Below are 14,132 nucleotides of genomic sequence, written 5' to 3'. Positions count from 1 at the left end.
CTTTTATATTAGAATAAATATTTTATTTCATATTTAGACAAATTTTTGAGTATTAAGCTAAAATGCAACAGCAGTTTATTTTTGAAAATATCTATTTTAAGTGTCAGGAAAAAAAGAAGTCAAAATTCTAAATTAATAATGGAAATAATCCTTATTGTATAAATAATTTAATGTATTCAATATATAAATAAAATTCTAAACGTAATTAAATTTAATCAAAAATATGTTTTCTAACTAATCTGTTCTACTAAAAACGGGTTTTATTTTCCCCGAAGCTATTTTTCCTGAAATTTGATATTACCTCTCGAGCAGTCTCTTGGTGAGCATAAATAAAAATGATAAAAGTGTTGCAACATTAACGTTATTTCTAAGCATCGAACTTTTTTCAGACAATCTGTTTAATTTTACAATTTGTTTTATCTAACAGTGATAAGACTTTTAAAACGTAAAGATTAAATTAATTTTTTAAACGAACTTGTGTTTCATTAAAAAAGAAGGGCAACATTTTCAAATTCACATTTTAAGCCCCGGTAGATTTAAAAAAAATCCTGATTTTTGTATCGAAGTTATTATTTTCTTTAAAAAAAATAACAATAGTTATTACAATATATATTAGTAATTTTTTTTTTTAAAATAGGTTTTTGCAATAAAAACATTTAAAAAAAAAATTTCTGAATATAGTAATAAATATAAGTGATGCAGAATATCGTTTTTTATTTTTATATAATGAATAAATTTTAAGGAATAGTGTTAAGGGTACAGACGAGAACTACTGAATTTTTTTAAATAAAGGCAGTACTTTAATTAAAAATTAAAGTACTGTTAAGAGAAAAAAAACTCCTCATGTTTTAAAAACCCATTTAATAATATTAAAGAAATATGATTAACGAAAATATTTTTTCTCTCTCTTTCAAATGCTCCGATTATTTGCGCATCGGTAATATCGAAATAAAGCTGTTTAAAAACTTGTCTTTCAAATGCTCCGATTATTTGCGCATCGGTAATATCGAAATAAAGCTGTTTAAAAACTTAGTGCGCCAACATTTGTGATACTGCGCCAAGTATTGCACTCTTTCCATCACGTGATTGTAACTCTTTGCTTGCTATCTGTGGCGTGTCTTTTCGGAAGGAATAAAGCGGACTTGGTTCCTCTACCTACTATATCAACTCTATGGGAACCCCCAGTGTTAGTTCCCAAGCATGCTTGGTACTCATCTTATCGACCCACTGAAGGGATGAAAGGCTGAGTCGGCCTTGCCCGGCCCAAGGATCGAACCAAGGACCTGTGGCACGACAGCGCGAAATTATTACATACAGTCCGCATTATTTTCAATTTTAACTATAGAGCTATCACGGGACAGTACAAAAGTTATAACTAGAAAAGTTACCATCCAAGTGAAATGGAATGTAGAAGAATTATCAAAGTTATGTTCCCAAGAGCTAGGACGGAAGTGGTTAAGTACGATTTAACGTACTAATGAAGTCACTTTAATTACTATTTGAATACCTAAATAAAATGAAAAATTATGCAAACTGTTGAAAAAAAATTTGTTTCCTTACCAAAAGTTAAAGATCTTTAAAATTCTGAACTTAAGTCTGTCACAAAGCTTTCGATCTCTAAAGAGTATTATCTTGCAATTATATTCAGTATATTGTTAAATACAGAAGGATTACTAAGCTTTCACTTTTTTTATCAACTATCACTGTTTAGTTTTAAAATTAAAAACGAAACTTAATAATTACCGAACAGACCACTGTTGAAATTAAAAAGAAATGAATGCTGATAAATTATTTCTATTACACATGCTAAAAATATTTTTCTTTTCATCTTATTTATGATAGGCATTAAAAGATTCAGCGAATAGTCGCAGAAGGATCAATTTAATTCAAATGTGATTTAAATGAAATCAAATAAAAAGAATGAATAATGATAGTAAGATTACAACACATTTACTTAAATGATGCTAATTATGAATGAAAAGTGATTGAAATTCAAATAAATTCAAGTTTAAGGGACCCAATCAAGTGATAAATATAATCAATCGAAAACGATTGAAAATCACTCAAGTTTGAGTGAAAACGATCCACTCAAGTGATACAGATAATCAATCAAAAACGATTTAAAATCACTCAAGTTAGAGTGAAAACGATCTATTCCAGTAATACTGATAATCACTCAAACACGATTAAATTACACTCAATTCGATAGAAATTTTTTCACTCAAACTTGAATGATTTCATTTTACTCTTTCGCTCAAGTGAATTTCACTCAAGATGAGAAGGCTCCTTTTTTCTAAATGGAAGAATTTACCCCGACCCGCCCTTATTTAGGGCATACGGGTAAATGTTTATTAAAATCAAAAAAAATATCCAGAGAACAGTAGAAACATAAATTACATAAAATACACATCAGACATGGCAACAGCCCATGAACATGGCGGGCGTAGAGCAGCTAAAATCACGTAAGGTGCTAAACATTAAAACAGCAATATATTAAAAGCGTCAATTAAAAGAATAATTTAAAAGAGCAATTTAAAAGATAGACGTGCAAAAATTACAAGAGAACAATATTGTAAAACAATTAAAAGCATTACTATTAAAACCAATTAAATAGTACAAAAGTAAATAACAATAAAATTGGAGCAAGTAAAAGAAGAATAGTTTATAAAAGACATAGTAAAAAAAAAATGAGACACCCAAGCTGGAAGGAACAAGTTCCGAGACATTAAAGACCGTCCCCCAATACATCCTCTAAAGTTTGTTTAATAATCTTTTTTATGATACTTCTACAAGTCAGGTTAGCATAGCATTGATGTTGGCCAATATTATTAAAGTTATTGCCCCGGATTGTCTGGAATTGAGAACAATTTATTAACAAGTGATCAATAGATTGATATTCACCACAGTAATTGCATTCTGGAGTTTTGTGGAATAATTTATATTGGTGTTCTCCAAACACTCCGTGGTCTGTTAAAAATTGATTGAGATAGAAGTTTGCTTGTAGTCTATTTAATTTCGGGTCTTTAAAAAATTTGAATGTCTGTCTCCCTTTCTCGGAACTCCGCCATTCCAGCCCCCAGCGCTTCATGCTATATAATTTAACCTGAGTTTTAATTTGGGCGATGGAGCTTGGGACCTCAAGGGCAACCCGGCAGAATCCTTTTTTCTAAATGAAAGAGTGAAATTTCACTCAAGTTGAGTGATTTTCATTCATTCATTTTAAGTGAGTAGACAAGAATGTATATATTTCTTAACGTTCAAAGTTGAAGCAAATTAATATTAAGATATAAGTTGATTCCTGTTATCTTGTAAACACCTATCAGTTATTAACATTTTCAGTTAATTTAAATAAATATTTCGAAGGCTTGTTTTGGATATTTCAGAATCAAACTTTAAAAGAAAATTTTTTTGAAAAATAAGAAGCGCAAAACTGGAAGCAGAATCCTTTTGCGACACTAATACTTACATTGTTCAATTTTCTTTGCATCATATGACATGTCACGTGATGGTGGTATCATGTAGTTGGTCCTCTATCATAAATAGCTGTCTCTCAAGCAATTATCCACTCCCTAAAGGGGATGCCCCTAAGTGCCAAACTCTTGTTACTGATTTTCGGATTTTTTTCTCTTGGTATGACTTCTTCTTAACAATGTGGATATTTACTCTATTTGGCATTATTTTTCAATACATTAAAAATTGAAGATTGCTATCTAATCAAAACTTGAGACATAAAGATTGCAGTAGTTTAGATACTCTTTTAATATTTTCTGGCAAAATTATACCAATCAGTACTTTTTGAAATGTATACATTTGCCTGATTTTGTTAAATATCTTTGTTTTTGCTCAATTTAAGTTATAACAATCATCCAAATCTATTTTTGATCATTCTAATCTGTCATAAAATTAAGTTTTAAGGAAGCTAAAAATTGAGAAATGTATAGTATTAAATTATTAATTCAAAACACGAAATTGTAGATTTTTATTGCTTTAAAGTTTTTAGAAAAAGCTTAAGGAAAGTCTAAAAAATTTCAATAAAGCAACCCCTTTATTTTCCACCTTTTTTAAAGATATTGTGTTGGTTCATCAAAAGTTTATTAAGTACAAAAGGAAAAGAAAAAATTAAGAAAATAAAATACAAAAAAATCGACTAAAACTTCAAAATAGTGCTTAAGATGCAGCTTTTAATTTTAAAATAAAGGATTGAGTTTTGAAAAACATTTATTCATGATATCCTTCAATAACTTTTGAAATCAAAATTTTTTTTCTCGAGAAGTTGGGGGGGGGGGGTGGAGACTCCGATGCGAGCCTTTTGAAGATTGTATATGCATATCGTGCGTTTTCGTGCTTTTTTTTTAATTCTTAAATGTAAAGGGCACATAACATTGCATTATCCGATTGAAAATGCTAATCAAAATATTGCATTTACTATTTTTTTTTTTTTTTTTTGAAACCTTGAAGTAATAGTGAAAAAAATCAATATTTCACAATAATTGTTACTTATAGAATTCAAGTAAAGATGTATCATTTTTTTTTACGATTAAAATTTTCTTACTATGTTATATCTAAAAAAAATCATAAACAATAAACACTCTATCAAAAAAAAATTACGAAATAATTATAAAAAAGGATTAAAAAATTTTATATTTTTTGAAAAATATATTGTTAGCACTTACGTCTCAATATATCAAATTTTTATAAGAAAATGCTTTCGTTGCTCTTGGTTCATTCACCGTCGTCGTAAAGAGTAGGAGAAAAATTACTAAGGTGGCATATTAATAATCTTTTGACGCAGATTGGTGACTGGCGCCCCTTTTATAAATTTGTTTCGACGCTCTAATTATAAGCAAAAATATATTTAGGTATTTTTAAATTATAAAAAGCACTCGAATAGTTACTAAAAATTTGCTTAGATTATCAGGAAATAATTTGTGAAATTTCTGTTTAAAAAAATGGCGTTATTCGAAAGATTTTTTTTAATGAAAATGTATCAATAATTCTTATTCAAAAATATATCAATAATTGATTTTGTAATTTGAATAATGAATAATTGTTTCTTAATTTAAATCTAATTAACTGAAAATAAGTGCACATTTGCAGATTGTTTGCAAGTGTCGTGTTTGGAAAATTTTACTTTTAACGCAGGAAAAACAAGTGTTTCCTGTTGTATTTCGCATAACCCTGAACTATTAAAATTCTAAATGTAATATTTTCACTTGTTTTGACTTAAATTAATATAAAATAATGAGAAAAATGTAAAAATTATATTTAATAAAAATTCTAGGTCAAAAGCTTACGATTTAAAATGTTATAGTGTAAAATAAGTCAAACAGTAAAAATAAGTGAAAGAGTAAAAGTGAATCAGTACATGAATAAAAAGTATTAAAAATTAATAGAACAAAGAATTGTTCTTATCTGAGCATCTGTAAATTGGTTATGGGCTGATAAGGAGTTAAAGTTACAGTTTTGCGTGTGAGAGAGAGGAGAGATAACACCACTTTATCACTCTTTAAGGTTGGCAGGAAAATTAACATGCAAACAAAATGACAAAATTTGAGAACATCGATTCGATTTGAGGAGGGAAATGAATTTTATTTAACGAATTTTTATTTAAAATGAAAATGAAACGTGGGACAAAAATATATTATAAGTATATTTTAGATGATTGTAAAGCATCATTAATACTAGAAAACTATAATATAATTCATCATAAAGTGCATCATACCCACGCTCCTGATAAGGGTAAAATCGTAAAAAAGTGTTGACTTCAAACCCGTAAAGCGGATAATTAAAGTTCGTGTAAGCAACAGAGCACCCCAAGATTTTTTGTTTGTTTTTGTTTAATTAAAGTCGTCACATTGGTTAATTGTTGCATAAAGATCATACTTTTAAGCCAAATTTACCAAATATTCTAAGCTTAAAGGGAAAAAAATATTAATCCTACACTGTAAAAAATTTCGAGCTTTGCTGCACCAAGCATTGGTATTCATTTGCCGGCTGCATAAATTCGTGCTCAGTTTTACTATATATTGGTGCTTTTACTAGTTCCAAACAACGAGAGAGGGTTGCACCGAAAATCGGAATCTTGAAAGAGCCTAAAAGAGGCGAAAAGTTGCACCAAAAATAAGTGTTTTGAAGGGAGCTAAAAATGGAGGAAGGTTGCACCATGATTCGGCAATTTTGAAGGGAACTAAAAGCGATGAAGGTTGCACCATTATTAGGTATTTTTAAAGTGCTAAAAAGCAGAGAAAGATAGCATCATTATTAAATATTTATTAAAAAAGGAGAAGATAATTTAAATCAAATTATAATTAAATTATTTAAATCCATAAAAAATAATGAAACTGTTTTTGTTTTAGATGTGTTATGTAATATATATATATATATATATATATATATATATATATATATATATATATATATATATATATATATATATATATATATATATATATATATATATATATATATATTAAATAATACATCTGAAATAAAAATAGCTTTTTTCACTTTTATATATTTAAATAATTAAATTATAATTTGATTTAAATTATCTTCTCTTTTTTTTTATAAATATTTATTAACGATACTAACTTTGTCTGCTTTTTGGCGCTTTAAAAATATTTTCGTTCATATAAAAACTTTTTCGTTCTTCAAATTGATATATGTAAAGTTTGAATTATTTTTTACATTTCATCTAAAGCACCAACGGATGCTATAGAGTTAATACCGCTAATGTTTTAAAGAGAAAATAAAAAAGAATTCTAATTTTAGGCTGAATCAAATCCTTATTACTATGAATTTTGAAATTATTTTATTACTTAAAAATGAAAATATTACTTTCACTAATAAAAATGTATATAAAAAAGTAGACAAATATCATTGGCGTATGGAAATATTAAATTTGAAGTAAATTAAGAAATGTAAAAATAATGAAATAACTTGGAAATATTAACAAAAAATATACAGATCAATATTTAAAAATAATTTATTCATTTACAATCAGTTTGATGTTTGTATACATAGACAGAATGTAATAATTTTTAAGCAAAATCTTAAAATTTAAATATATTATACTTCTTATACATATCACAGCATTTATTAAAAAAAATACAAAATATTCACTCAAAAATATGATATATAGTATGTTTTTGTTACTAAGGGAGTGTATTCAATTCAAACTTATTTTAAATTTACAGTATTTTAAAATAAAAATTATGTTATGCCTCAATGTTTAGAGTTTTAAAATTTGGGATCATCTGAAAATAATTTTCCATATTTTAATAAGATACTAAATTTCTTGATATATTCTGCCTCATCTGAATTAAAATCTCCAATATAGCTGAATTACTTTTTTACAAGCATAATTTACTACTTGATAAAAAGAGTAAAATTTCACACAGTTTGGAAAAAAATACTGTAATTTTTTTTTACAAATTAGTAAATGATGATGAGTATTTGAGGAAAAACAATATTTTTATTACACATTCATTATTATAGATTTTCTGGTGCTATTACTTTAACTATATCACATTTTTCAGTTGATTGTAAAAAACACAACAAGATTTAAAAAGATTCAAACACACGTTCTTCATTCTCAAAACTTGAAACTATACACATTCCTTGTTTGTAAGCTGTTCTTGAAACTAGCACTTTTCAAGTGTGAAAAAACTGGTTATAACCTTCTGGAATTCTGGTGATTTTGGCAGAATAAATATTTTTATCAAAAGGTTCGGTACTGGGATAACAATATTTTTTTCTGTGTCTCTTTCTCAATTAAAATCATTGAAGTTGTTGGTGCCTTTGTGCTAATGAAAGAAGATTAAAAATAATGTAATTTATGCTAATACAATGTACAGAAGAAACAAAATTTGAATCCTTACTTTTTTAAAACATGGAAAGATAAATCAAAGCAAGTCAGATTTTAATTATTATTTTTAAAATACAATATAAAGAAAATTGAGAACTTGTAGTTCTCATGTAAGAAAATTTTAAAATATTTAATTACCTTAAAAAAAAATTTAAAAAAAAATTCGAGACCAACTATTTATACAGCGGGGGGGGGGGTTTATCTTAAGCCTCCTTTCACCAACAAAGATCCCGGAAAGGAAAGAAAGATATTGATATTTTAAAATATTATTATTTTTGTTAAAATGCGTTTAAGCACCAAAATAGAATTTCTCCACTTGAGAAATTTTGAATTGAATTTTATGCAGAGTGGCACAGTAAAAAATTTGCTGAAGGAACTGTTAACAGTTATAATAATAAATGAACAAATTGATCATCACTTGTATAGATAAAAGAGTTCGTGTTGAGTCTAAGAGGGTGGAATCTGGTTGCTGATTAACGCACAAGCAGTATTCATGTTGATAATATGAAAACTCCACATGTATACAGTTTGTGAGGATTGCCTTCTTAACTAAAGTCTTTTGTTTCATAGAAGCACATATATTTCGGAATAAAAAATTTCTCTTTTATTATTAAAATTAAACTTTTCAAAAAAAAATTTTTTTTAAAGAACAAAAACAACTGTAAATATTGTAAAGAATACGTATGACATTTTTGAGGATCAATGAAAACGTTCAATTTCATGGTTATATTATCCTTCCCCTCACCCACATAACACAAATGTGGGCTAAATTAATATACATAAAGCTACAAAAAAATAAAATAAATAAGTAAAAATAAAAAAACATAGAAAAATAAGTATCTAAAGCAGAGTATCTATGAGTATCAAAGTATTTTTTTATTTGTATTTAATTAAAAAAATATATTTATTATCTTTTTTAAATACAATACTTCGTTTCATTTAAAAAAAATTTCGCTTAGTTAAAAAATATTAATAATAAAATATATTTTTAAAAAAAATATAATAAGAAATCAGCTTATTTCTAAATGTTCTAAAACAAATCTTGTTCTTGCCGGTGTTTTGCTCTAAATTTCAGTAAGGTATTCTTGGCGAATTAAAAAAAAAGTATATCGCTTTGTTTTCTTTAACACCAATATTACCCACTATGTTTTTCTCCTACATCGTGCGCTCAACGAACGTAAGGAGAAATCTAGTTTCCATGACAACGGTTAGCATTAATTTTAGGTGAATAATTCGCATTGAAAATTTTACAACAGAAGCACTTTAGAATGTATAGACCAAAATTCGTGTAATTATGTGACATTACAAACGAAAATGAGCAAAATCGAACATGAAAATCAAAACAAAAGCATAAATATTGATAAAAAGTTTTAATTCTAACAGAAAGCACATACGAATTTTTTTGTTCGGTAGAATGAAATAAAAACTCGAACCTAGAAAATTTTCACCTGCAGTAAATTTGGCGGAAAGCTATGCTCATTCAGCCAAATAAACTGTAAATGCAATTTCTGTACACATAAAAACGTTGTATCTCCTTATTTACTGAAAAAGAGCTAATATAAATTTTAAAATATTTAATTATTCACACAACGAATACAGTTTACTAGAAAAAATTTGAAGTTAAGGAATTTGATAATATTTCAGTAATCATACAGGTGTGTAAAATATTTGCTTATTGTAAGGAAAACAATGATCAAAGAGTATAGAAAAATGTTAATTGCTTAAAGTAATAAATTTAATCTTTTGCGCCTAGTTCGGTTACCACATGGTCTATAAACGGATAAAACACATTTCGTCGGTAGTAAATTTCGGCAGTTTCTCCAGGTGCATTGCTGCGTTGGGACGCTCTTGCGGCCATTCTTGGGACAATTCGTTCGAGCTCATTCTCTTTGCTTCCTCGAAAAGTATGGAGAATTGTGCCTCGTTTCTAATGCTTTCTACGGTTGTTCTGACAGATTTCGCATAACTGCAAGTGGCTATTAAATCAACATTCACCTTCTGCATCACCTTAATCAAATTTACAGTATACGAAAACACTTTTCTGAGTATGACCAAAGATACTATAAATTGGCTATTGTTCACAGCTGTCTGCAGCTGGAAAGCTTGTGTGGCCACGTCTGAACTACCAGTGCTTTGAAGTGTTTCAAGCGTTGCACGTGCAACGGGTAGCATTTCTGCGAACCTTTCGACAGCTACATGTTTTTCAGTCCAACGTGTTTCACAAAGACCGATAAGGGTGGAATGTTCAAAGTTGTTTTCATCGGCAATTTTCATTAATTGACCATCCCGTAGTGGAGATTTACGGAAGAAGTTGATTACGGATTTTATAGTTCCTAGACAGTTCCTTATCATAGGTACTTCACATGAATGAGCTAATACTAAGTGAGCCACGCAATGTACGAATTGCGCTTTTGGATACTGCTCTGCGATTATTGTTCTCACACCCCGTAATCGACCACTCATCACTGCAGCGCCATAGTTAGTAAGTTTAGTAGTTTTCCACTCCATGAAACGTAAACGCAGTTCTGAAAGTCCTTTCACAAAAAAAGTTTGTTCCAGCTCCTAAATTAAGGGCTTCCTTGTCTTTTGAGTTGGCTTCTATGATAAAATTGCTATCACATAATATATCTTTTCCCTAATCTATATGATGATAAATTTGGAGTGGAGACGTGATTTTCATTACATTTTAAAGAATGCATTAAACTCTTAATCATTTGTTTAATATAAAATAAATATATAAAAATGTTAAATGCATGAAAATGCTAAATATATATTAAAAAAAATATTAAAATTATTCCGCGCATGCGTAGATTGAAAGAACTATTTTAAAGGGTCATATCTTGATAAATTTTTAAGATTTTTTTTTTTGATATGAACTTTAAAATAGCAATTTTAATATTAATTGAATATAATTAGGAAAATTTTGTTTTCGGATTGAATTTATTGCAAAGTTATATCCGAAAAAATTCAAGACAAAAAATTTTTTCATTTTATAAAAATGTTCATAACTCCATAAGCATGTAAGACAAATAACAATCTAAGTAGTCAACGCAAGTTACAATCTTTTATTTCCTCTATCCATTTTAATCCATCATCAATCTTTTTTTTTTAATCTATTATTCAAATTTAATAGCTTTATTTTCCGCCATAGAGTGTTGAAAAATACTTGTTTTCGTTCATAATTCATTGCCGGTCTCTTAAACCTTTGAAAGCTTAAAATCTTTTTTTTAAGTATGAGAAATTTCATGACCTAAGCACCACTAAAGTATTTCTTGGGAAATAATTTTAATTGACTTTAAACTACTTTCTTTTAATTCTGCTATTCAAACTGTTTTCAATGTTTTGAATGTCTCCTACCTCATAAATTATTGGTCCAGTTTTTATTATATTTTTCGTCGCTTTAATGTTATTTTGCGACATCTAATATGATTAATAGTTCAACTTTGCTTTTGAAAGAATTTTAAAAATGAAGTTTATGGTCGTTGCTTATAGAATACTCTATGTTTAAAAAAGGGTCTTTGTACATTTTTTTTTTGTATACAATATAATTTCATGGAAATTTAAAAAAATTTTCGGATATAGCAAATTGATTTACATTCCTTCATTTTGTATGACAAAAACCACACAACTATATTTAACTTATTTTATAGTTGAAGTGGAATTTTCTGGAAAGCAATAAATTTTCGAAAAATTTACTTGTGATAAAGAAAACTATGTTTTAAAAAAAGAAAGCTTCAGGATCAAGATTTTTGTAAAAGTGAAGAAAAAAAAAAGTTCGATTGGAACAAAAAAGTGAGTTAATTATAAAACCGCATTTAACAATGTTGTGCTTAATAATAATTATTAAAATTACTGTGAAAATATCTTGTTAATACTAAAGACTATTGAATGATTTCTCAGTTCTGTAGTGAACATGACACATGAATTTAATTTAGTTCTTTATTTCTCAAGTCTGTATCACTGCTTGAGTATCAATACATAGATATAGTTTCAATCATTATCACATAAAATCTTGAAGAAAATTTATAATTTCTAATTATGTTTTTACGGTGCTGTTATTATATTATGTTAAATTCCTATATGTGTTGCATTTTCAAACCTCATTGATACAGATGATAAATTATATAGTTTTAAATTATTAATCATAATAATAACATTATGGTCGATTTCGTTAAATTTAATTGACGTAATAATTGTTCTCAATGAAAAATTGGATTTTAACTACAATTAAAAAAATTTCTAAAGATTTGAAATATTTCTTTAAAGTGATTGTTAATAATGGCTTAGGTAAAATATTTCTGCAATGGATAAATAGTCCATATTTAAAGCAAAAGTGCTGAAAAAGCCCATTAAAAATCATAAAAACGCATTAAAATTTGTAATAACTTACAAATTAGTTCTAAGTGTCTAGAGCACGTCAAATTTAAACTCCGTATTTGCATTTGAGCAAGTTACAGATCGACCAAACATAGTAAAACTCCTTACTAATGATTCTCGAAGTAATTATAGAAATTTGATTATTATTTTTTTTTTTTAAATTTCGTCGCGCTCCCTATATTTTTTTTCTAGATACTCTCGTCATTTGAAGTTTCAATGTATTACAGATTTTATACGGAGAAGCAAAATGTATCGTAAAGCAAAAAATATGTGAGAAAAGATTTGTGAAAAAGCACTTAAAATTGCAATAACTTTCGAAAAAATTGGAATTAAGAAGAAAAAAAGGCTATGTGCTAAGTTCATAAACTGATATTGCCCTTTTGGCGTACCAAATTTCATCTCTCTAGTTGTATTTTTGCGGTCTGTAGAGCAGCCCTTATGGTATTTTCTCCTACAAGCTCAACAGTTAATAATTTTCAAACTAATCAACAAATATTAATTCTTTTATTCCATTGTTTTCCCTGCGCATTTTTCTACAAATCTTAGAAATTTCAAGTTTTTACTCTTATTTGCTGCGCAACAAAACGAAATGCAGTTGAACGTACGAAACAGTGCCGGCGATCCTAACGAATTTTTAATGTAATGAGATGGGATTTTTTATTTACGCTCATAGACGGCAAAGGCAGATACGCCCATAGATATATCCTCTATATTAGTCTCTGTTTACGCCAAAACTATGACTTGGCCAAGAATTTCCAACCTATTAAAATAAGTCGTCAGGGTTTGGAGAAAAGAAGGAAACCCAGTCATGATATCACGACTGGAGGAGGGGAAAAAAAGAGGAGGAGGGCTACGCAATCTAGGAGGCTCGTGACTGGCTCTGTGACGACCGAGCCTCTAAAGGGGAAGTTATTAGTTCAATGGGTCACTCATTCCGTTACGATCCATATACGTTTCTCTTTAGATTTTAGTACTTTGAATGTTTTTCTAAAGAGATTCAATAGATTTCAAGCTCTGCTAAAGACTCTTCATTTCAACGAAAACATAATTATTGAATTTCCTTAGTAATAATTTTAAGACAATATTTATTTAATTATTTTTTTTTGTGAAGGAATGCAGGAACTAACTTTTTCATCCAAATTATGGATCGTCAGCAGACTAAGAAAAATTTAGTTATAATACATTTAAATATTTGAAAAATAAATAATCAGGTTTTTAAGCAAAACAAATAACTAAATTTCTTTTTAAATATAGAACATCAGTTAACCTCAAAACTTGCCTTGAAACGTAGTACACGTAAACAAGTTATTTTTTTAAACTTTACTTCTGCTTGAATTACTTGACATTTCAAGTTTCTAGAAATTTTCTAGCTACAGAATCAGAGTATATAAAAAATAGTTTAGCATTAAATGCACTAGTATTTAATTTATTCTAATAAAACTTTTATATATTTATAATATAAATTTCATACGTATGATATATACATGTGATACAATTTTATCCATACTTTTCTTTTTGCATCTTTAATTACTGAACATATAACCTCATAAACCTTGTAAAAATGAAATTATCATCCATAAGAAAAACTGTAAAGTTCTGAATGTATAAAGAGTTAGCTAATTTATTTAATAAATGATAATTGTGTTGTGTTGAATCGTTTTAATTTCTTAAATTTTTATTGATTAATTAAAGATACTAAATATTCCTTCCATATTTTACTTTTACTTTTTTAAAACTGAAAAGACGAAATTGACTTAACTGAAATGTTGCTTATTAATAATTTATTGCAAATTATATTTTTAGTACTTCATATAAGTTGAATAACCTACTTCCACTTGGATGATTCACCTAAATCTTCATCCGATATATTGTTATTCACTAATACGAA

The 14,132-nt window shown here is 27.7% G+C and overlaps 1 protein-coding gene across 1 annotated transcript; it reads right to left on the bottom strand.

The window, feature by feature from the left end:
• Window positions 1-9,637: 9,637 nt before the first annotated feature.
• On the bottom strand, window positions 9,638-10,375 carry LOC139426653 (52 kDa repressor of the inhibitor of the protein kinase-like). The gene has a single exon (XM_071186171.2). The coding sequence runs from the start codon at window positions 10,373-10,375 to the stop codon at window positions 9,638-9,640; it is 738 nt and encodes a 245-aa protein (XP_071042272.2).
• Window positions 10,376-14,132: the final 3,757 nt, after the last annotated feature.

This window comes from Parasteatoda tepidariorum, chromosome 3 (genome assembly GCF_982258835.1).
Source record: "Parasteatoda tepidariorum strain Cologne lab strain chromosome 3, Ptep-v5.0, whole genome shotgun sequence".
In the NCBI taxonomy this organism is placed as follows: Eukaryota; Metazoa; Arthropoda; class Arachnida; order Araneae; family Theridiidae; genus Parasteatoda; species Parasteatoda tepidariorum.
This window is presented reverse-complemented; position numbering and strand designations above follow the sequence as displayed.

What these genes read in the sequence shown, in the direction of transcription:
- LOC139426653 (XM_071186171.2), bottom strand. Translation starts at nt 10,375, where the DNA reads ATGGAGTGGAAAACTACTAAACTTACTAACTATGGCGCTGCAGTGATG.